This window comes from Pantherophis guttatus, chromosome 4, assembly GCF_059756535.1.
Source record: "Pantherophis guttatus breed Tessera chromosome 4, ASM5975653v1, whole genome shotgun sequence".
NCBI classification, from domain to species: domain Eukaryota; kingdom Metazoa; phylum Chordata; class Lepidosauria; order Squamata; family Colubridae; genus Pantherophis; species Pantherophis guttatus.
In genome coordinates this window covers 118,001,549-118,025,385 of record NC_142066.1, presented here as the reverse complement: position 1 = coordinate 118,025,385, position 23,837 = coordinate 118,001,549, and the positions used below count along the sequence as shown (strand labels likewise).

Below are 23,837 nucleotides of genomic sequence, written 5' to 3'. Positions count from 1 at the left end.
GAGCCATTTAATATGGTTTCTTATAAGGAACATGCAAAGTTAGAAAGAACTTTTTAAAATTTTTGATTCCTGGCCTAAATATTGACTAGACCAAAGGCAACAATGTAATATAAATGCTTATTAAGAAAATAAAAACTGGATTTTATATCCTGAATTTTATTAGTCTCCAAAGTTGTAACTAGTTAACAGTACAAACACACTAGAAGTGTCAATCTCCTGTGTGGGTGTTTATGTATGCCCGTCTGGGAAGGAGAGCAGAAGGGAGGGGATGGTGTGTGACAAGGTTAATCGGTTTATCATGATGCTTCTTTACCTTTAACAAGATTGCACAGAGTAAGATGCATATGTCTACTCAGAAGTAAGTGCTAGATTTTAATGAGGCTTGTGCAGTCTCATTAGTGAAGCAGTCTCAGAGGCCTGGACTGAAAAAGATGGCATGTGAAAACAGAACAATTTTTTCCAGCCTTCTAATCCAAAAACAAATTTGTTCAGGAGAGAAATATAACAGTTTAAAAGAACAGTTTAAAAGAGAAAAAGAAAGATGCTAATAGTTGGTCAAGACATATAGGTGTGTACACACACGTACACACACAAATACACACAGAGACACAAACACACACACACACACACGTCTATGGAGATTCTGTTATCCAGGTCATGGTTGTCCCAAAGACGCTTTTTCAAAAGACAACTATAGACTTTTTGTTTTTCTTTGAATACATTTCGCTTCTCATCCAAGAAGCTTCTTCAGCTTCCCCACCATCCAGTCAGAGCTGAAGAAGCTTCTTGGATGAGAAGCGAAATGTCTTCAAAGAAAAACCAAGAAGTCCAGTTGCCTCTTGAAAAAGCACCTTTGGGACACATACACACACACATACACACACATCATGCAAAAACACAACAGAGAGTTTTATAATTAATTTACCTTAAGGGTGAAACTATTATTGTAAAACAAGTATTTTGTTTATGCTCTTTCTTCATTTTTAAATTTTTATTTTATATTCAATATATTAAATTTAAATCTCAAATAATTAGTAATGCTTGTAACCATAACATTTGAAAGTCTATTTAATATTAATTGAATATATTTTTTCTTATATTCTCTCTTATGTATACTTAATAGTCTAAGGTGCCTACAGTATAGTATAATACTAAAAATCTAATATACTCTATATTATTTTATTATTTTATTGAATTGAAATAACGTGTTACATTAAAATTAAGCGAATGGAACAATAGATGGTTTATGTGACTTAAAAGACTGAGCTATATTAATATTTTTTAAGTGAATATCACACAGAGTCCCTCTATGAGTGAGATGGGCAGTTTCTAAATGTGATAAATAAATAAAATAAAATATAGATATACTTTGTTTCTACAAATGTCACCTGTTTATTCATTGTTCAATTTTTTAAAATTTGATTAGCACTGCTATATTTTGGATTGTACTTTTTCATGTCTGTATTATATATGTATGTATATGTACTATACAGATACTCAAAGAGAAGCTAGTATATGCCAATTATTTTGGGTGGAAAGTTTTAATGTAAAAAAAAAAGGAATAACATTCTTAAATAAGGTTAGAATGAGTTCATCTGATATAATACCCAGAAATCTCTCCACACCCAACAGAAAAGGAAAAGGAAGAAAATATCATTTATTAACTCACTGCTCTTCAGAGTAAAACATATGCTTAGATGTTTGGAGGCAGAGGTTATTTGAAGTATTCAAACTATTGCCTGAAGTGAATTTCATGTTGGGAAATAATTGTTATGATGCTTTCAAGAATATGGTATTGTGTCCACTTGATTTTAAAAGTCAGCTCATAAAAATGTTAAGACAAAAACATTAATATTTTATGATACAGACAGGTCACTCTTTCAACACTGTGTGCTGGAAAAGTAAGCTTGATTGTATATTATTTTTGTGCAACAGCTGAAATTAGCATAATATTTGGACGAATGTCAGTCCACAGATGTTGGGAGAAATGGGCACTCTGGAATGTTTGTGGAGCTTCTGATATGGTGACTCAACATTTTAAAGTTTTGCACTGGATAAGGAATTAGAAGAGTTGGAAGGAATCCAACTACACTTATCTTATCATAGCTGCAATAACTTGAGAAATGCTGAAATGTACACTACTTTCAAACAGGGTCAGCAATCTTTTCAGGCATTGTATAATTTCATGTGATGCTGTAAATGCTAAAGCATAAGCATTAAAAAGTCTCTTTTTTTCATTTTAATCTGATCTCATCAGATTGCATGTTTCCTTGCCTGAGAATTCATAACAGAGGAAAAAAGAAATGTGATATAGGATTTTGGTCATTTTAAGAGAGCAATCTAGACACAATAACCATCATACTTTTTCTCCTTACAATTCCATTGTTAGAAGCATAACAACCAATTTTTTGCTTTCATGTATATAAACTACCATATTTTTCACTCCATAAAACGCACTCCCCCCCCCCAAAAAAGTGGGTGGAAATGTCTGTGCGTCTTATGGAGCGAATATTGCATCACATACCATGAAGTGTATTACTTCAGGCGTCTTCAACAGTGGACCAATGCCGGTCCTTTGGTGAACAGCAGCTGGGCTGCGGTGGCCGGGTCCTTTTACAGTGCTAAACCCCGCCTCTTCTGTCTTTTTCATTGCCCGTCTTTTCTATCTCTTTTTCGCAATATAGGAGTCAAAAGGCAGAGCTGGCACATGAGAGGACACCAATCTGTGATCCTCTCAGGCTCCGTCTGAATTTTTTTTGTTGTTGTTTTCCTCCTCTAAACCTAGGTGCATCTTATGGTCAGGTGCTTCTTATGGAGCGAAAAATACGGTAATTCATTGTTGGTAAGGTATGGCATTTAGGGGTTTTTAGTTCATGCAGAAGGCCTACAGGATTACAGGATTGTAATATAAATACATAGTTATACCTAGAATGAAGAACATTTACACACACACGTATATTCATGCCTCAGTATGCTGGACCCTGATTAGGTAGTCAAAACAAGGAAGATTAATTAATTTACAATTATTTGAAACATGTTAATTAGAAGATTTCCTTTAGAGGAAACTGGAACAAAGGCTTATATTTATTTTTATATCTTGCACAACAAAGAAATGTCAACATAAAAGTCGATTGGTTTGTGAGAAATTATCTGTCTAGTTATATCATGATAAATTAGACATATAAATAATATGTAAGCATAAGGATTGAAAAAAAGCATTGTATTCTGAATAAAAGTAAAACATCTTTTCAAGAGAGAAACATTAAAATGGATATTGGTAAGATACAATGGGATCTAACACTTGCTCTGTTTGTTAACTGAAAATGAAACTATTTTACCTACAAAACATCAAGCACTTGGGCAACATTGTGGTTTCTAAAAGAAAGGCTTTCTACATTCTTCTTGCTAATAGCTAATTATTAACAAAACATTTAAATGAGAAAGAAAAAGAGTTAAAAGGCAAATTAAAATACTAGCAAACCTATTTTATTTAGGCAGTGCAACAGTACAAAATCCATATTGCAAGTATTCCAAAGTCCATTCTACATGGTCCTCATTCCCCATCTGCTGTTAAAAGCAAAGTAATAAAAATTTATGAAGACGATAGAGAAAAATAAGATGTTTACTGGTTCTACTCAAAATTTCCGCTACCGGTTCTCCAGAATCGGTCAGAACCGGCTGAATATCACCTCTGATCTCAACAGAATGATCTTTTGGTACTTTTTGAGGGAGGCAAAGTGATAACCATGGTGTTCCAGAAGAAGAAGTAACAATACTGTCAGGAGCATCAAAAATTCTAGGTGATGCTTAAATACTCTTTTTTGTATGGTGTTGTACTTCATTTCTGAAAAGACTTTAGGCTTCGTGTTCTAAAGGCCTTGAAGTGGACCCAGTTGACATTGTGTTCATGTAAATGCATGCCAAGTTACCAAAAAGCTTTGAGGATCCCATTTGCTGGTGGGAGTAACTTTTCTATGATAAGAAATATTACTTAATCTATTGTAGTGGTCCATTCTAAGAGCAACATCTGATGACTTAAAACTTTGTTTCCTTTGCAGCAAACATTAGCCTAAACTGTCCACAACTACATGTTCATATAGTTTCCTGTCAGAGGCCGGAAGTCAGGCCTGTTTCCTTTCTACATGCTACAACAGGAAGGGCACAGTGAAGAAATTTCCTGAACATATCCTCATCCACCCTTTCTCTGACAGCAGTGGAAGAATGATGTGGAGCAAGTATGACGAAAAAGATAACCTCAGGTTCATTCTTTCAGGACACAGTGACAAAGCACACCAGGCATTCAGCTGATGTCTAGGATTTGGATGTGTTTCGATAAGGAATAAGTGTTGGGTTTCCAAATCCAGAAATCAGCCGAGTATCTAAATAGCAATGCCAGTAAAGTATGCTCTTAAGAAAAGCTGTCCTATTCTATGGTACCTGATCACTTCCCAACTCCCTTCTTTAGTGTGGATTAACACCAGGGCAACTTGCCAACACAAACAAAAGAGAGCAGTGACCCCCCCCCCACTACAATTCCTGGGTAGTGCTGTTCCCTTCTAATTTTCCTACCACCATCACCTTTCCTTCTGCAGTCATTGGACCCTGGCATTTCTTAGGCTGGTTCATTTGCTTTCTGCAGTATAATCATATGCAATGAAGATATGCATGGCCAACATTTAAGAGGCTGCAGATCAATTAGTGGTCTTAAGTTTATCTGATTTTTATCAAAGAAGACAGAGCTGTGGGTCGATTGTCAGAGCCTGTGTCAAGATGACCTTTTCAGAGATGTCTACATTGTTGGTCCCCTGGGCAACTTGTTGTCCCCTGTTAGTCTCTGAATGACAGAAGTCTGTTCTGCTCAAGCACAAAGTATACACAGATGTCTATATTACATTCTTATACGTTTGACAGCAACTGCATGTTGTATCTATAAACTGTCTTTTAGCAGTGACACATCCTCAATGATGATAAGCTAATTTATGCAGCTAAATCTCCTTTGTGAAGAAATGAAAGCTAATTGAGTCATTACAAAGTAATTCAGAAAGGAATACCTTGTATAAATTGGCTTACTTTATAAATCCTTCTCAAGCAATTTTCATGCATCCTAAATGGGGCTATTTAGATTCTGCCCTCCACCAAATCCCACTCAGCTTTAGTGCTATAGGAGAATGGTTAAGCTTCTGGAATTTCAAATATCTTTATTTATGCTAAGAGGGAAGACAAGTCTTCAAAAGCAAATATAGACACCACAACCAACACACCTGAAATACTGCTTACAGCTTCCTGACTTTGTTTCTTTGGTTCTTCACTCTTTCCTGGCATTTCAGCTACTGTTGCTGCTTCTTCTGTGGATACAAAAAGTTCAGCAAAAAAATTAGCTTAAAGAACTTTAGTCCTAGATCATTTAGAAAAGATCAACATGATAATTCATTTGTGCACACTTTATCCTTCACTTAATCCTCCAGGGAAAGACTGAAGGCAAACAATTGAAGGCAAACGAGGTCCAGACAGAAGAACATCATAGCTTCAAAACCTAAGGGACTGGTTTGGACAAAACTCAGCAGCACTTTTTCATACGGCTGTTGACAAAAATAGGATTGCCAACATGATCGCCAATATTTGATGACGGATATGGCACAAGAGGAAGAAGACACTGTATCTCTCAGAGACTTCAGGATATGTTAGAGCAGTGATGGCTAACCTTTTTGCCATCGTGTGCCAGGAGAGGGGGGCAAGGGAGGTTCGCGCGTGCGGGTGCCCACACCCATAATTCTATGCGCCCTGCCTTGCACATGTGTGTGCAAATCCCCCTCCTCCCCTCGCTCCTGGCACGTGATGACCCGGTAGGCCCGTTTTTCTTTCTCACCTGGCTCCAGATCCTCTCTATGCATCTGGGAAGGATGAAAAGAGCCTTTCCCATTTCCTCAGAGGCCTGAAAGGGTCCATTTCCCAACTCCTGATGGGACAGGAAGTGACTTTTTTACTGTCCCCAGCCTCCAGAGCCTCTCTAGGAGTCTCTGGAGGCTTGAGACAGCAAAAAAACATAACTTCCTGTCCCACCAGGAGTTGGGAAATAGGACGTTTCAGGACTTTGGAAGGCCTTCGAGGGAGTGGAAAAGACTGTTTTCGCTCTCTGCAGATGCACAGAGAGGATCTGGAGCCAGATAAGAAAGAAAAACGGGCCTTCCCCACCCCCTACCCACAGCCCCTCCGGAGGCAGGAAACAGCCTGTTTCGCTATTCCTGGTGGGCCCAGAAGGCCCGAAAATCAGCTGGCCGGCGCACACATGCGTGCCAGAGCTGAGCTGGCATGCCCACTGATATGGCTACGTGTGCCACCTGTGGCACGCATGCCATAGGTTCGCCATCATGGTGTTAGAGGCTTAAACTGTGTTAAACACTCGCCATTCTCCCTTAATTACAAACATCAACATTTTGAATAAAAAATGTCCATAGCATATTTACAACTATTGTTTTCTCTAAAGAGAGAAAGTAGATTCTAACTGCCAGCAAATCAGCCTTCCCAAACCTGGTCTCCTACTGATGGTGTTAGATTTTCATTGTGGAGTTGAGTTCAATATATTGGAAATTTCCAGTAGTTATTTTCAGTTTGAATTTGTTTATAATCTATATATATCCTCTAAGGTTATTTTTCCTATTGCATTCTCCGAAAGCCAAAATTTTATTTCAGTTTATGTACTCACATGGTTATAACCTCTAGCACTTTAAGACAATGCTGCCCAAGATATTTTGCTGCCTAAAGAAGAGTTCAAAGTTTGGCCCAGTTTCATGGCCATCCCCACCACAGTAATTTCTGAATCCACCAAACAATTATTCATTAACTTACTGCATTTATTTATTTATTTATTTATTTATTTATTTATTTATTTATTTATTTATTGTCACATTTATATGCCACCCTTCTCCCGAAGGACTCGGGGCGGCTCACAAAATAAGCAATCCAACAATAAATAGAATTAAAATGGTACAATCCAATTTAAAACCCAAAATCCCCAGCTTAAAATACATGGCAGATCAGGGAATTTGCTGAAAAAGCCATGTCTTTAGGTCAGCGCAGAAGGTGTGGAGGTCGGGGGGCATCCGGAGCCCAGTGGGTAAACCATTCCAGAGGGTCAGTGCGGCCACAGAGAACACCCTCATCCTGGGGGCCACCAGCTGACACTGTCTGGCTGAAGGGACCCGGAGGAGGGCAGTCCTCTGTGAGCGCACTGGGTGGTGGGAGGCCGGTAGGAGGTGGTCCTGCAAGTACCACGCATGAATCAGGTCGTTTCAATTTACCTCTTGACAGAACCAACCCTACATCAAACTGACATACCTGCAGCCTTTCCCCCTCCCCTTTTAAAGTTATAACTATGTATAGAAAGCTTTATCATGCTGCAAATTGTACAATTAAATCAACAAAAATTAATCTTCTACATCAAGAATGAAACACTAAAAGCTTTAGATCACAGCTATTCACATCAAATGATTTCTCCTTTATCCATCTAGACCCAATACTGTTCTACTCCTAATGTGGCATGATCACACAATTTCCTTACTCTGAATTGTGATTACACCTGATTCCACTTTTAGAACAGCCTATGCATGGTATACTGAAACACTTGGAAAAATTCCAACCTCAGTGCTGCGAAAATCTGTGAACCATCTGACTCTAACCACAAAATGCTATTTTGTAGATTACAGGAGTCACAAAGTATGCAATTATCAAATTGTTATAAATATGGGGTGGTAGAATGGTCTGTGAGAATATTGTTGAGAGATAGGAGGAGGAAGAGCTGCAGCCAAGGCATCAGTCAGATAAAGGCATCAGTAGTCATGGTATTGGTTTCTTATCTGAACTATTTAGAAAGCCTGACAGATTGGCGTACTTCAGAAGCATTTCATCTGGTACCAGAGACCCATCAATTTATGTAACTGTATGATTTTTACTGATCATTATGAACAAGTTTTTAACTTATAATTAATAAAGAGCACACCATACTGCAAATATTGATTGTCACTACAATATTGCACCTAGCTTCAATTCCTATAACTAACAGCCCACTGACAATTAAGGTTCATTTTCAAGAATATTATTCCAGGACTAATCATGTCACAATTTTTGGACCACAACAATTCAGTTAGAAGCTAGTAACATGACTGAGTATTACAATTCAGACTGAATCGTTTCATCTAATCTAATTTGATCTGATTGCCTCTGTTAGCAACTAGCTGGGCTCTAAGGCAGAGCAGATGGTTTGACGTCCATTTAAAAGAAAGCTTTCATCAATAAGTAGTTTGCGATAATAATATCCAAAGTACAATATGTGGCTGGGTGTGCTCACTTTACAATTCATTTAACAGTTAGTGGTTCCTTCATTCTGCATCTGGGATCAGCATGTTGAATCTAATGGGGAAATCCAGCTTGCAAACTCTAGCAATGAAACTCCCTGGGTGGGCCACAGTGGACCTTATAGTCCACCAGATGAAGCTTTTGTATAGATAAAATAAACTCACTTCACACAAAGGAAAATGCTATGAAAATGCAGAATAGTACAACAGCTTCCTCATGCTACATGTTAATCAAGCTCACAAGACTAGAAAAATCTATCTATCTTACAGTCAGAGACCAACTTCTCATTCCTTAGTCACATCCCGTGAATATTTAGATCCATTGATGTCCAATGGGGAATCCACTGTTCCAGTGGGCATCACAGCCTTAAATAATTTACACTTGATAAACATTACTTAATATGCAGCATTCTGCAAAAGACCATTTTTGCTGTTAAAAATGTTGACAAACTATTTATTTGCGGCATTCAAGCAATGGTGCCAGCTGTTCTTACCAATTTATTACTGTACAGTCTTGGCAAATGATAAACAATGCAATATTTAAGTTTAGTTGCACTTAATTAAGAAATCTGCTCTTTCAAAAACACTCTTCCACATAATTTAGTCTAGGCAACCCATCAACCATTAGTGGACATTATTCCAGATTCTCATAGCCATATGTTATTTCAAAGTTGTTATATCCTGCCAATTAAACATTTACTGCATATACAATTTTTAATTTTTATAATAGTTTTAGAATACGTAAGAATGTTTGTGCACGTCTGCCTCTTGCATAAATAAAGAAGATAATCTTCTCATCCAAGTTTAGAAAATAATTGCAGCAGCTTTTTTTGACATCTTAAATAAATTATAAGATTAAGCTTTCCCATATCGTATTTCTTTTCTTTACTGCTTGTATAATTACATATGATTAAATATGCTTTAGGAATTTCTTTGGACACTCAAGAAAATACAAAGAGGTGAACACATCACGTTCAATAGATAAAACAGAAAACATCAAATTAAATGGATATAAAAATTTGTCTAAGTTTGGTTTCTGTGGTAGTTCTGCCACAATACAAGTAATCTTTTGCTGTATGAACCAATCTTTAACTAAGTCCTTCTATCTCCCTCTCATTCAAAGTTCTAATCCCTATCACAAATATATCTACAATAGCCCTAATTAATAGCACATTAATAACAAGAAGCACTCTGTTGGGCTACATTAGTTAGGAGACGCTGTGTCACTGAACAATATTAATACTTCAGGTAGCGAACTTGTGAATTAATATATTCTACTCAATATTTCAACAACAGTAAACAAAAACAGCTGAACTATGCAGTAAAATTCATCAAAGCACACAGATGGTTATAAGATTTTCATTATGTGGTTTCCATAGCAATCATATTGCAAATCTGGAAGCTTCTTGCAAATAAGCAGCTTGTGTTTACATGCTTTTCAGCTGCACCATGGAATTCTTCAATATGAGAAGCGATTACTCCAATCACATTAGAAAAATGACTGGGATATACAGTGATCAGTTACATTTTCTGTTGATATCCAAGACTAGTTTTTCTGTGAAAACTAGTTGTTAATGGTTTCATGCTCCTAGCAAAGGAACATGCATCCTTTGAAAGCTGTGATCTCAGCATGTTAAATATACAATACTTATTTCAATTGTACAAGTAAATATACTGAATTATCTTTAGACTCTACCAAAGCATTGTTGTGGACCTTTCCATGACCATCTAGGGAGGTAGGCAACAGCAGAACAATGTACAGTATCTGGAGCACCAGATGCAAAATAAGCATCATAAACATTCTTGTTTTGAAAACTAACAGACCAGACACTTTAGGTAGATAACAGGTCCAGTATCCTGAATATTACAAAAGTTACTTCCGGTTTGGCGTCCCAGCAATGCAGTCAGGGAAATAGTAGGCTCTATTCACAGCCCTGCGAAAATCCTGACTGACAAGCCGCCGCCGATTGGTCTTTGGACCGAACCTATCTTGTAGGGACAGGGGAAGGAGAGGGGCGCCTTGGACAGCCAAAAGGAACAGGCAAGTTCCTCGGAGGCCGGAGGGAACCCTCTGAGTTTGCGGCGGGGGGAGGCAGCCATGGTAGATGCCATGAAGCTGGGACAAACTGGGAAAGAATTGTGCAGGAGGAAAGAAGAAAGAAAGAACGATATGCTTTGAAGCCGGGGGAGTGACACCAACCCAGGCGAGAAACAATATTAGACTATGGACTTTTACTAATAAGACCCCCAGCCTTAAACAGCAGCTGTAGATTTGCGGGCCTTGAAGATTTTGTAAAGTAACAATAGGGATAACGACCCATTAAGGAATTTATTTTAGTACTGATTGTTTTGGACGAATTGGCTATTACAAATTAGAAAACTGAGTTTTCTTTCAAATTGGAACACATTCGATCTTTGGAAAAAGAGAAAAGCGACAAATAAGGATTTAAAACCTTTAAAAGTTAGATGAAGCAAAGCAAACGGATGGTTACATAATTGCTACAAAATGGAGATTGCTGTGACTAAGCAAAAGTGTAAATTGCGGAGACTCACCTTCTGCTTGAAAAAGAACTATTTTGACTGGCTATTTACCCTGGATTACTTAGAAAATAACTATGGATTTTTGGATTTTTGAGATTCCTATTCTGCCTATGGGTGGTTTTATAAAGAAAGAAGAAATATAATGGAACTAATAAAATCGAAACTAACTAGCGCAGGGACAAAAGAAGTGGTGCAGGAACAAAATAAGGAAACTGATGGATTCTACATGGAACAGACTTTACAATAGAATTAAAATGATATTAAGAGTTTCAAACATGGATATACTGATTTTGAAGTGGAATACTTATGGACAGAAAGGAAATGAAGAAATAAAATAGATAAACTTAAAATGTATTGTTTAAATGATTAAATGAGTTTTAAATATAAGCAGGAGGTGTCTATGGAGAAATAAAGATGGAAAATAAAAGAAGGTAACTAAAATAGAAATATGATGTCAAGGTGGTTAAAAATGATATTTTTACAAAAGCATAAGAGTATATATTAATATGAGACAAACTTAAGAAAATTTATTAGACTATGGAAGAATAAGTGGAGAATATGTCTGATGCAATATGTTGTAATTTTAAATTGTAAAATTTATTAGACTATGGGAGAACAAGTGGAGAATATGTTTGATATAACATGTTTTAATTTTAAATGGTAAACAAAGTTGAGAATGGTAAATATGATTAAATGTGAATGATTAACGAACTATTGGATGATAAAATAAGAAACACAGACTTAAGTAACAAATTGTGATTGAATTTAACGTATGTTGGAAATGATCAACATTAAGAAATAGGTTGGGAAACACCTTGGAAGAGTATATTTGGAAATAATTAAATAATAGATAAATATACTGAAAAGAAAACATTCCAAACAAGATATACTGGGTATCAGCCAAACAAGAGGTGGAGATGTAGAAGAGAATATGCTAGAAATCAGCCAAAATAAAATATGCTGGAAATCAGCCAAACGATAGTTGGAGGTATGGAGGAGAATATGCTGGAAATCAGCCAAAATAAAATATGCTAGAAATCAGCCAAACAATAGTTGGAGGTAGGGAGGAAAATATGCTGGAAATCAGCCAAAATAAAAAAAAAATGTAGGAAACCAGCCAAACAGCAGCTGGAGTTATGGAGGAGAACATGCTGAAATTCAGCTAAAATAAAATTTGCTGGAAATCAGTAAACAATAGCTGGAGATATAGAGGAGAATATACTAGAAAATAGTCAAATTAATATAGGGTGAAAAAGAATATGTTGGAAGACAATTAAAATGAAGTGAAACAATTTTGAGATTATCCTGTGTAAAATGAAATGTGTAATAGATGATAAGCTCAAGAAAATTAAGTGTAAATTGACAAAGTTTAAGATCTAAAGATTGGAGGAAATGGGTCCAAACATTAAGAAATATAGATAGAATTTTGATTTATAAATTGAAATAAAAATAGAGTTGTATATATTGGAAATTAAGATTTGTGGTGATAAAATAGGGTAAATATTTAGATTAAGAGGTTATTTCTTAAATTTGGGTTTTGATTTTGATGTTAAAAGAAGTAATGGAGGAAAAAGCCCTTGGCCATGCCTCACTACTACCTCAGGGCTTTTGATGTATTTAAAGTCTCAGCTTCTTGCACTGCGAGACTCCCCCCTCTTGCAAGCCTGGCCCTCCACGTTATTGAGGGCCTACCTCAATGACGGGTTTTGGAACCCAGAGAGGTGGCATGTGGCGAAGAGGGGGTTGAGGGTTTTTCTATGTAAATTTTTGGATAAATTTTTAAGGGGTCCTGGGGGGGGAGGGTAGGATTCGAACTAGAGCAGTGGGTTTGGGGGATAACCCACTAAGGGGAGGTTCGGGCCTGGCCATGACGCGCGGCAAGGGGGGTGGGGGATCCGGGGGTGATGGGGGGTCGAGCTTGTCCAGATTGTGTTTTTACCATCGGTACTGTGAGTGGGACGGATAGATATGGCGGGAGCAAGGGGCCATATCATGTGGAGGGAGCATGTGCCCGCTGTCTTCGAGCGGTGGCGCGCTCCGGACCCCAAAGCTCCACTCATTCTCCAGGTTACACAGACCCTCAGGGCCTGGGCCTGCAACTGATGTTGTGCAACGCCAGGTCTGTAGTAAATAAAGCCCCCCTCATTTGTGATCTTATTCAGGAGGGGGGAGCGGACCTGGCGGGTATTACGGAGACCTGGTTGGGCCCGGAGGGAGGGGTCCCTCTGGTAGAAATGTGCCCACCAGGCTTCCACGCATTCCATCAGCTGAGGTCACATGGGAGGGGTGGGGGAGTAGCGGTTGTTATTAGAGAAGGCCTTAGGCCAAGGGAGGCCACTGTCCCTCAGACGGCTGGCTGTGAGTCTCTCCTTGTGAAGTGGGGTCATGGAGTTCAGATGGGTTTGCTGATCACGTACCTGGCTCCCTGCCATGTGGCAGCAGCTCTGCCCGAGCTTCTCAACGTTATCGCCGCGGTGGCGGTTGATACCCCCAGACTTATGGTCATGGGGGATTTCAACCTGCCGCCCGTGGGTGAGGTGTCTGAGGCAGCTCATGGCTTCCATGACGGCTATGGACCTAACCCAGTTAATTCATGGCCCTACACACACGGGGGGAAACACGCTGGACTTGGTTTTTGTCTCTGGACAGTGGCTGAGTGATCTCGAGATAGGGGATATAGTCATCGAGCCCTTGTCATGGTCGGATCACTCTCTCCTTCGCCTTGACCTTCGAACCACTGCACCCCACCGCAGGGAGGCGGAACCAACAAGATGGTACCGCCCCAGGAGCCTGATGGAACCTGACAGGTTCCAGATGGAGCTTGGGCCAATCCCCGAGGTTCTGGCTCACGCCTTGACTGGAGACCTAGTGGCCGCCTGGCATAGGGCGGCCGCTGGAGCTCTGGATCGAGTCGTGCCTTTGCGGCCTCTGACCCAGCGCCAATCTCACCTGGCTCCTTGGTTCACCGAGGAGCTAAGGGAGATGAAGCGCCGGAAAAGATGCCTAGAGAGTAGTTGGAGGGCCAGTCATGCTGAATCTGACCGGACACTGGTAAGATCTCATATTAAGAATTACCTAGTGGCGATAAAAGCAGTAAAATGTACCCATTTCGCTGCTCTTATTGCATCATCAGATAATCGCCCGGCTGCCCTGTTTAGGGTGACTCGCTCCCTGCTCCACCAGGAAGCGTGGGAGGACCCCTTGGAGGGAAGAGCCGAGGATTTTGTTCAGTATCTGTATGACAAAATCACTCAGATTCGGGAAGATCTGGACTCCGACTGGATAGATCCAGCGGGGATGACGGAGGCAGGTCCTGAGAATGTTATCTGGGATGAGTTTGATCCTGTGACCCTTGAGGACGTGGACAGGATTCTGGGTAGACTGAACGCGACCACATGTTTGTTGGACCCGTGCCCCTATTGGTTAGTGCTGGCTTCCTGGGAGGTGACGCGAGGCTGGCTCCAGGGTATTATAAATGCTTCATTGGGCGAGGGTGTCTTTCCCGCCGCCTTGAAAGAGGCGGTGGTGAGACCTCTCCTCAAGAAGCCTTCCCTGGACCCGGCAGTATTGGCTAACTATCATCCAGTCTCCAACCTTCGCTTTGTGGCGAAGGTTGCCGAGAGTGTGGTTGCGCGACAGCTCCCCCAGTACCTGGATGAAACGACGTATCTAGATTCATTCCAGTCGGGCTTCAGGCCTGGGTACAGCACGGAAACGGCATTGGTCGCATTGGTGGATGATCTCTGGGGGCTCGGGACAGGGGGTGCTCCTCTGTCCTGGTCCTATTAGATCTCTCAGCGGCTTTTGATACCATTGACCATGGTATCATGCTGCACCGGTTGGAAGAGTTGGGGGTGGGAGGCACCGTATTACGGTGGTTCTCCTCCTTTCTCTCCGACCGGTCGCAGTCTGTGTTGACAGGGGGGGCAGAGGTCGACCCCGAGGCCCCTTATATGTGGGGTGCCACAAGGATCGGTCCTCTCGCCCCTTTTGTTCAACATTTATGTAAAGCCGCTGGGCGAGATCATCCGTGGTTTCGGGGTGGGGTACCATCAGTACGCTGACGACACCCAGCTGTACATCTCCACCCCAGACCACCCCAACGATGCCCTTGAAGTGATGTCCCGGTGCCTGGAGGCCATACGGATCTGGATGGGGAGAAACAGGCTCAGGCTCAACCCATCCAAGACCGAGTGGCTGTGGTTTCCGACGTCCCGATATAGTCAGCTGGTGCCATCGCCGAGGGGCGAATCATTGGTCCCCACGGAAAGGGCTCGCAACTTGGGTGTCCTCCTGGATTCACGGCTGTCTTTAGAAGAGCACTTGACGGCCGTGACCGGAAGGATTTTTCATCAGGTTCGCCTGATTCGCCAGCTGCGTCCCTTTCTGGATCGGGACTCCTTATGCAGGGTCACTCATGCTCTCGTCATCTTCCGTCTGGCCTATTGTAACACTCTCTACATGGGGCTCCCCTTGAGGAGCACTCGGAGGCTCCAACTGGTGCAGGGTGCGGCCGCGCGGGTGGTGACGGGAGCGACATGGCGCTCCCATGTAACACCTCTCCTGCGTGAGCTGCACTGGCTCCCGGTGGTCTTCCGAGTGCGCTTCAAGGTTTTGGTTATCACCTTTAGAGCTCTCCATGGCTTAGGACCTGGTTATTTACAGGACCGCCTGCTACCACCAATACACTCCCAGTATCAATCAGTACACTCCCTCCAGGTGCCGTCGGCCAACAATGTCGACTGGCGGCCCCCAGGGGGAGAGCCTTCTCTGTGGGGGCACCTACTATCTGGAACGAGCTCCCCCCGGAGATACGGAGGATCCCGGATCTGCGTACCTTCCGTCGCGTGCTCAAGACTTTCCTATTTCATCAAGCCGGCCTGACCTAAGTGTTTTCCCTTTTTAAATGGAAATTTTAAATTTGGTTTTAAATTATTGGGGTTTTAAATTTTAGCCAAATTATTTAATTCGTTTTAGTCTATTTTAAATTTTGTATTTATATGTTTTATTTTATGGCTGTTCACCACCCTGAGTCCTTCGGGAGTAGGGCGGTATACAAATTCAATAAAATCAAAATCAAAATCAAATCAAAATCAAATTTAGGAAAGAGTTAGAATGAATTAAGAATTAATATTTGTGGTGATATAATAGTATGGCCTAAATTAATATGTTAGAATTTATGTTAAAAAATTTTGTTTTGATTTGTAATTTTAAAAGATGCAATGAGGAAATTTTGAATGGAGTTTGTTAAAAAATGTAAGCGATTGTACTTACTTATGACCGGATCAAGACTTCATACTTAAAAGATATATTTTATGTTTATGTTTGGAAAAAAAAAAATTTTTTTTTTTAAAAGTTAGTAGTGTATAACTAACAACCAAACCATTTTTCCTGGCACAATGCAAAGTAAAAGATTTAGTGAATGCCATCATTCATAGGGCTAATAATATCTGAGTATATTTTAATATTATCTTTCAGAAGAAGCTCAAAATTGTAGAAATAAAAACATTAGTTGTGACATCATTGCTAGTATTTCTCTAGAGCTGAAGGGTATTTTTTTCCTGCAATTTTTAAAATATATCCCCATCCTCCCAATTCTGTGAAAAAAGCCCTGCTCTATATTCTTCCGTGGGTTTTTACATATTTATTTGTTTGTTAAATTTATTTCCACCTATCTCGCCATGACGCTACTTGCCACTGATTGTTGCCAGACGACTGCTAACATAGAGAGTGAGTCTCAATGATTCTGCTATGTAAAAATTTTGGACCATTTCTCCAGGCTAAATTGCTTCAATTCAGTAGCACAATTGTTTATTTCAGACCTGCGGTAACATTTCTATAGAGTTTAAGAATGGACTTTTGATTTGGCCGTGCCAAAATATTCTATGTCTTATTTCCATTCAGCTCTTGTAGATGTTCAATCACTTTTTGCTGTATGAACACTTGCACTTCAGCTTCAACTGATAACTGCTATTTTTCTATAGAATTTTTCCTAATATAATGCAAATTCCTATTGCATTTAATGATAGCAATTGTCCTGAGCCATCAAAGCATTCCCAAATTATAACATTTTCATGTTTGAAAATGTTTGAAAATGTCCATTCCTGGTATGGGGGAAGCAGTGTTTTGTTTTCACAGACCTAATAATATCCATAGCTTGAAAAGTTCTACTTTTGACTTATCTGTTCATAGAACATTCTCCCAGAATCTGGAGGGATACCCATGTACTCTTTGGTAAACTTCAAATGAGAAATGACATTTTTTTCCTTAATGAGCCATGGTTTTTTTTTTTAACCTAGCTATCCTCCCCATAATTCCTATTTTTACCACTGCTTTTCTGACAGGTGAATCATTAGCTTTGACTTTGACCAAAGAAAGAAGAACTTGCACATCCCCAGATGCTCTTCTGAGTTCTGTGATTTCCTTGATGGTTTTATCCTGCACTTTTGCAATGATTTTGACAGGACAGACATTTTCAGGAAGATTTAATATGGTCCCAAATCTCAAATTCAAGACTGTCTCAGTCAACTGGAGAAATGATTCCATAATATTTTCCTGATTGATAGGCATCAAAATAGTTTTACATGGAAGTCTTTAGAAACTGAGTTTATGTTACTTCTTTTTATACCCTATACAAACCCCAACTACTTTCTAAATACATTTTCTATCCAATGTTGATTCTATCCACTTTGAAATGCATGCTTCTATTCAAAGATGACAAATTAATGCTGAGAATAACGTTCTGATTAGATAGTCCTCACATCCATTCGTTTAGTGACTGTTCAAATTTACAAAGGCACTGAAAAAAGTGACTTATGACCATTTTTCACACTTATTGTCAGCATTCTGATGCTGCCATAAAAAGACGAGGCTTGATTTTTCACCTACTTATTTCTTTATAGATAATATCCCCTAGGAGATGAGATGGTGGGGGGAACATTCCTATGGGGTGAAGTCAGAAGCTGAGGCGACTGACTTGGAAGATGGCCAATGAGAAGATGAGAATTGGGGAACAGAAAGGGAAGGGTTTGGGGGTCAGAGGGTTAGTATCAGCTACGACTAAGTCGGGGCCAGGTCTGTCATACTCAATAAATGGAATACTTCAGCAAAGATTAATTGTTTGGGAGTGCAATTTATTTGAGATGACATCGAAACCTGACACTTATGACATTGCAGGATCTCCATATTCATGTGATCAAAATTCACTTGGGAACTGACTCATATTTATGAAGGGTCATGTGGTCCCCTTTTGCAATCTTCTGACAGGCAAAGTCAATAGAGAAGCTAATTTTACCTAATAACCATGTTACTAATAAAATAACTGAAATGATTCCATTAACAGCTGTGGCAAGAAAGGTCGTGAAATGGGACAAAATTCACTGTCTTGTTTAGCAACAGAAATTTTGGGTCAATTGTGGTCATAAGTCAAGGAATAGAATAGAATAGAATAGAATAGAATAGAATAGAATAGAATAGAATAGAATAGAATAGAATAGAATAGAATAGAATAGAATTGAATTCTTTATTGGCCAAGTGTGATTGGACATACAAGGAATTTGTCTTTGGTGCATATGCTCTCAGTGTACATAAAAAGATAATATACACTCGTCAAGAATCACAAGGCACAACACCCAGTGACAGTCATATGGTACAATACGAAATCAAATCATACTAGAAAACAATCAATATAAATATAAATTGCAAGGATAAATTGCAAGGACTACCTGTATTCATTGGATATGCCATAATCACACAACACAGAGCAGGCTAATATAACTATTTTCCAATGTGGAACTTCCATTCTGGAAAATATAAAAGTTTTGGAAGAGATGCCAACATTTTTTAATGGTAGAAAAATACACCATTTGTGTATGTGTTTGCATATGGATATGTAGAAGTGGACCAATGTCATTTTCTTGAGTTCATGAAGACTATTAACTGCCTTAAATGCATAAGGTATATACAAAAAGCCACATTCTTAAGGATTTCTCCCTCTCTCCCCTCCTTGTCTCTCTCTTCTTCTTATCTTTGGAATATACAGAGATTCAGGAAACATTACATTTCTAGATGATTGACACTGCTCCTTCCTTCAAAAATATACAATTTTTTGTTGGATATCATAGGCAACTTGCAGATATACTTAGCCTCAATTTGTTCTGGAGAATGCCATAGCTCCTAAAAACCAACCAGGAGAATTCAAAATACAGTATTTCTCAGCATATCTATACTGACTTTCCATGTATAATAATGTGGTTCAACAACGGTAAAGCAAAGTTAATTAAGCAAAGTCCAGAATAAGGTGACTGAAAGGAAACCTGCATGTTAAATAAGTAGTAAATTCAGTAGTACTACATATTAGTACTACAATTCAGTAGTAAATAACCACATTGGATGTTTTAAAGGTAAAGGTTCCCCTCACACATATGTGCTAGTCGTTCCCAACTCTAGGGGGCAGTCCTCATCTCTGTTTCAAAGCCAAAGAGCCAGCGCTATCCGAAGACGTCTCCGTGGTCATGTGGCCGGCATGACTAAACGCCAAAGGCGCACAGAACGCTGTTACCTACCCACCAAAGGTGGCCCCTATTTTTCTACTTGCATTTTTTATGTGCTTTCGAACTGCTAGGTTGGCAGAAGCTGGGACAAGTAATGGCAGCTCACCCCGTTACGTGGCACTAGGGATTCGAACTGCTGAACTGCTGACTTTCTATCGACAAGCTCAGAATCTTAGCCACTAAGCCATCACGTGTCCCCTGGATGTTTTAAAAAGCCCTAATTCAGCAACAGATCAGCTGAAATATAAAAGGCCCATATTAATAAAAGAAATGGCCTGGTTTCCTCAATAGAAAGTAGTCCATTGCTACCAAGAAAACTTTATTTCTTGTCAAGAGAACTATAGTATGCACCAAGACAGAGATAAGGAGACCCCTAAGGGTCTTGCAGAAAATGCAGTCTTTCGATAACTTTATTATGTTTTGAATTAATAAAAAGCACCTTTGTTTATCCTCTTTCATTCCATTTATGATATCAGATAGGAGCTAATGTAATTGTGGTATTTAAGGGTTCAGAAAGGTTATTATGTGTTTTTGATATTTCACTGATGCCATTCTTATGCATGATGTAATTACACTGTTAGCATCTGGTAGCTTTTATAACCCAAGAAAGGCAAAAATAAGGACATGTGCCCACAATATAATTGACCTAATACAAACTAAACTGAGGGAAAAAACATTAATGCACTGCATAACAGTTAAGTGTGATGGTGAATATTAATATTTCAAGAATGAATATATACAATTTCTGATAACAATATTTTAAGCTTTTGACATAAGATGGAAAAACGAAGGTGCAGATTTGACACTGCATACTCTCCTCAAATAACTGTAATCTCAAATAACTGTCACTGAATTATGATTATTTGATTGTAATGGTGCCAGTAAGCAATTACTTTGAAGACTGGTTCCCAGCATTATTAATCTAAAGCAGTAGAAGATAAGTTTATGTCAGCAGAAATGGAATGTAAAGGATTTAGAATTTCATTATATATATTTAAGCAGAGAATCCTTCCCAATTTGAGAAGAACAAGGAACCTGTCCAGAGAAAATACATATAGTGCAACCATTTATATACACCTCAAGCAAAAGCTATATTCAACCTTTTTCATGCACCCTTATGCCAAACACTCAATGAACACAGATGGGAAATAATAACTTTTCAACCTCCCTCTTCTGACTCTAAACACATTTAAATAAAAATCACATGTAAATATACATGGAGCCATATTGTAGCCAAAGATACCTGAATACCAGGAACATTAAGCCAACCAGAATAAAACAGATTATCACTAGCCAAATAACTACAAACCTCAAGCTTCTTCGACCTTTGGAATTATCTGAGTAAGAAAAGTCAAGTTTAATAAGGCAGGAATCTTATTAGTTAAAGAAATTTCACCATGCTGCATAACAGAAGTATAAGAAAGATGGGAAGAAAGGAACAGAAAAGATATTGGGCAAAGATGTGAATCAACATCGCTGAATAATACATAGTGGAAATATACAATTGATCATTCCAGTTACATGAGAAAACTACACAAGTTCCTTAAGGGATTAGGAACTACACAGTATGTTTATATAAAAATTGTTTTTCATGATTGTGTTTCAACTCAATAACTGAGTTACAAAAGCAGAAAAAGGATCTTTCATATATAGTTAGCAAATCAGAATTGCTGGCACACTCAATATTGAAAAAAACAAATCCTAATTTTAAAGTTATTCCTGAAATTTAAGTTTCTCTTAGTTGACCTGGCAATACAGGCAGCAACACAATGTGTAATTTTTATAGATTAATATACTAAATTGTCAATAATTTGTGGGTTTAGAAATTTTCTTTCCTGAACCCTAGTGAATTCATTTCACTTTTTTCTTTTTTAAGAAAGCAGGAAAAAATCCTTCATGGTAACTGATTTCAGCAGAGGTAACTACAATAAAAGAAAAAACAAGCAGTTTTTGGCATGAATCCACAGAACGATTTGGTTCCAGATGCCTTTCCTTTGGCTGCTTTAACCATTTTAAATAACTGATGGTTTTTTGTTTTTGTTTTTTAATTCTCTGTGCTGACATTACAGCAATAAGGGATTTAAACAGAGGCACCATTTGCCATATAGGCATTCAGGTTCAATATAATTAGAAGTTCCAGCCAATCATTTGAAAGCACCATGTCCTGTTTGAATAAAATTCTACTTACTCTAGAATTGCCCGTTGTATATAAACTGGTCAAATATTTGTTTTGTTTGCTTCTACCTAACAAACAAAATATAAGTAGATTATAGAATGACCTAAAAATTGCAACCTTCCCATCCCACTTCAGTTTGTACCATCTAAGTTCTGCATGACTTACAAATGCAGAGAAGGAATGTCTGGTTTACATCTCATTTTGAAGCATTACTCTTTAGCTCTGCTTGCAAAAATTGGAGTATACCTCTTGGGCATTTTTTATATGTGTTAGGCCAAGATAGGCATCATGTTCTTTTTTACCAATGTTGGTCAACCTTGGCAACTTTAAGAAGTGTAAATCTCAACTCCCAGAACCCCCTGCTAGCACAAAAATCATTAGTTTAAATCTGTATTTAGCATTTCTTTCAAAATAAAGTCATTGTGAGATTTTTAAGATACCAAATAAATTAAAAAAAAGGTCAAAGGATTAGTTTAGGTGAGTGGTAGTAGAATTAATATGCTATTTTTTCCAAGTAGAAGCAAACCATGATCTTAGGGAAGTTTCCAATATTTTAAAATTTACATTACTCTTTTCATTCACATTTACAAAGAGATGAACAAAAGTCTGAACCCAAAAATCTAGACAACAAGACCTCACTAACATGTATGACATAACTAACAAATAATATAAGAAAACCTTAAAAGGGACAGAAAAAAGCCTCGAAAAGCTGCAGGCCACAGCTACTGAATGACAGCATATTGCTACCTTACCTTAAAAGCATATTTCTAATGATAAAGCTTTACTTGAGATACCCTGTATTATCTCCCCCAATTCACTTGTACATTTTTCAGTCTTTTAGTGCTTAATGTAAAAAGCTAAAAAGCACAGGTAACAGGTGAAAATAGAAAAGTTCTTTTACAGACTGGAAAACATCAGCCTCATTCTTTTTGGAAGAATAAAAGCATAAAAGATAAATTAAAGGAGTACAGTTGTCACACATGGCACTTGATGGAACATAAGAGAACAAGTCATTATATGGAACAGAATTTATTTATTTATTTTTAGGAAAGAAGGAAAACAAGGAGGTCCTTCAGCTTCCACTAACTTTTGTGCACAGATGTACCTCCTGTAATGTGAGGACTAAAAAGGATATTGCAGATCCCACTATGAAAAGCAACAGGGGTTACCGCATCCACTTCCTTTAGTTATTCCACCTGAGTTCAGATCAGGTGCCATAGCTCAGTGGCTTCACTGGAAAAGATCTGCACTCCAACAGTTAGAGTCCTAACACTGCCTGTTGAAGTGAGTACCCAACACTTGCCTCAGCTTCTGCCAATCTAGCAGTTCGAAGGCATTCTACATGCAAATAAATAAATAGATACCACTTTGGTGGGGAAAAACTACGTCTACAGCATCCAATGGTCCCCTTTTGCGACCTTTTGACAAGCAAAGTCAATGGGGAAGCCAGATTCTTTAACAACCGTGTTACTAACTTTACAATTGCAATGATTCACTTAACAACTGTGGAAAGAAAGATTGTAAAATAAACTTAACACATCTCACTTAGCAACATAAATTTTGGACTCAATTTTGGTTGTAAGTCCAGGACTTCCTGTAGTATCCTGATAATGGAACATTGCCATATGTTAAATAAATAAATAACCTCCTTTGCCATATTCGTACTAACAGAGGGGAGGGGAGGGGAGAGGAGAGGAGAGGAGAGGAGAGGCTGAAACATACAAGCAGAATTTAGATGTTTGGTAACCATAGTTATTCAAACCTCATACTATGATGTTCCATGACTGCTGTTAAGGCTGCTAGCCTTGACTCTTATTTTGGAAACAGTATATAATATCCATCTATGCTTAAATAGATAATGTTGCTCAGTGAATATTTCCAAAGAACTTCATATACATTTTGTAATTTCTGAGCTGCCTTATCAGAGATATTCTAATATAGATTATGGATCTATCACAGTAATCTGTAATTTATTGAGAGTACACTTTAGATGCTAGCTAACTGTAAAAAAAAAAACAGGTTATTTGGAAGAATAAAGAGACACATAGAAGAGAGAAAGTCTCCACCTCTGAAAATATACTTCATGTTCAGTATAACTGAGATGGTTTAAAAACTCACAGGATTTGTTATGGGCATATACATGCTAAAGGCTGCTCCAGTTGTTCAGCAATCTCTGATCTGGATGTGATCCTGTCATTAATAGATTTTAAGAATTCT

At 38.6% G+C, this 23,837-nt stretch overlaps 2 protein-coding genes across 3 annotated transcripts in view; one reads left to right on the top strand and one right to left on the bottom strand.

The window, feature by feature from the left end:
• The window catches only part of LOC148114323 (uncharacterized), a 196,556-nt gene extending 192,139 nt beyond the window's left edge, over positions 1-4,417 (top strand). The window contains exon 4 of the transcript XR_015733993.1: positions 4,059-4,417. The gene's annotated coding sequence lies outside the window, so the exon portion shown is untranslated. The remainder of the gene's footprint in view (positions 1-4,058) is intronic.
• Positions 1-23,837, bottom strand: part of SKAP2 (src kinase associated phosphoprotein 2) — a 148,777-nt gene that overhangs the window by 34,827 nt on the left and 90,113 nt on the right. For both annotated transcript variants that reach the window (XM_087892628.1, XM_087892629.1), the window contains exon 10: positions 5,262-5,345. In XM_087892628.1, coding sequence (XP_087748754.1) covers positions 5,262-5,345 — 84 coding nt within the window. The remainder of the gene's footprint in view (positions 1-5,261; positions 5,346-23,837) is intronic.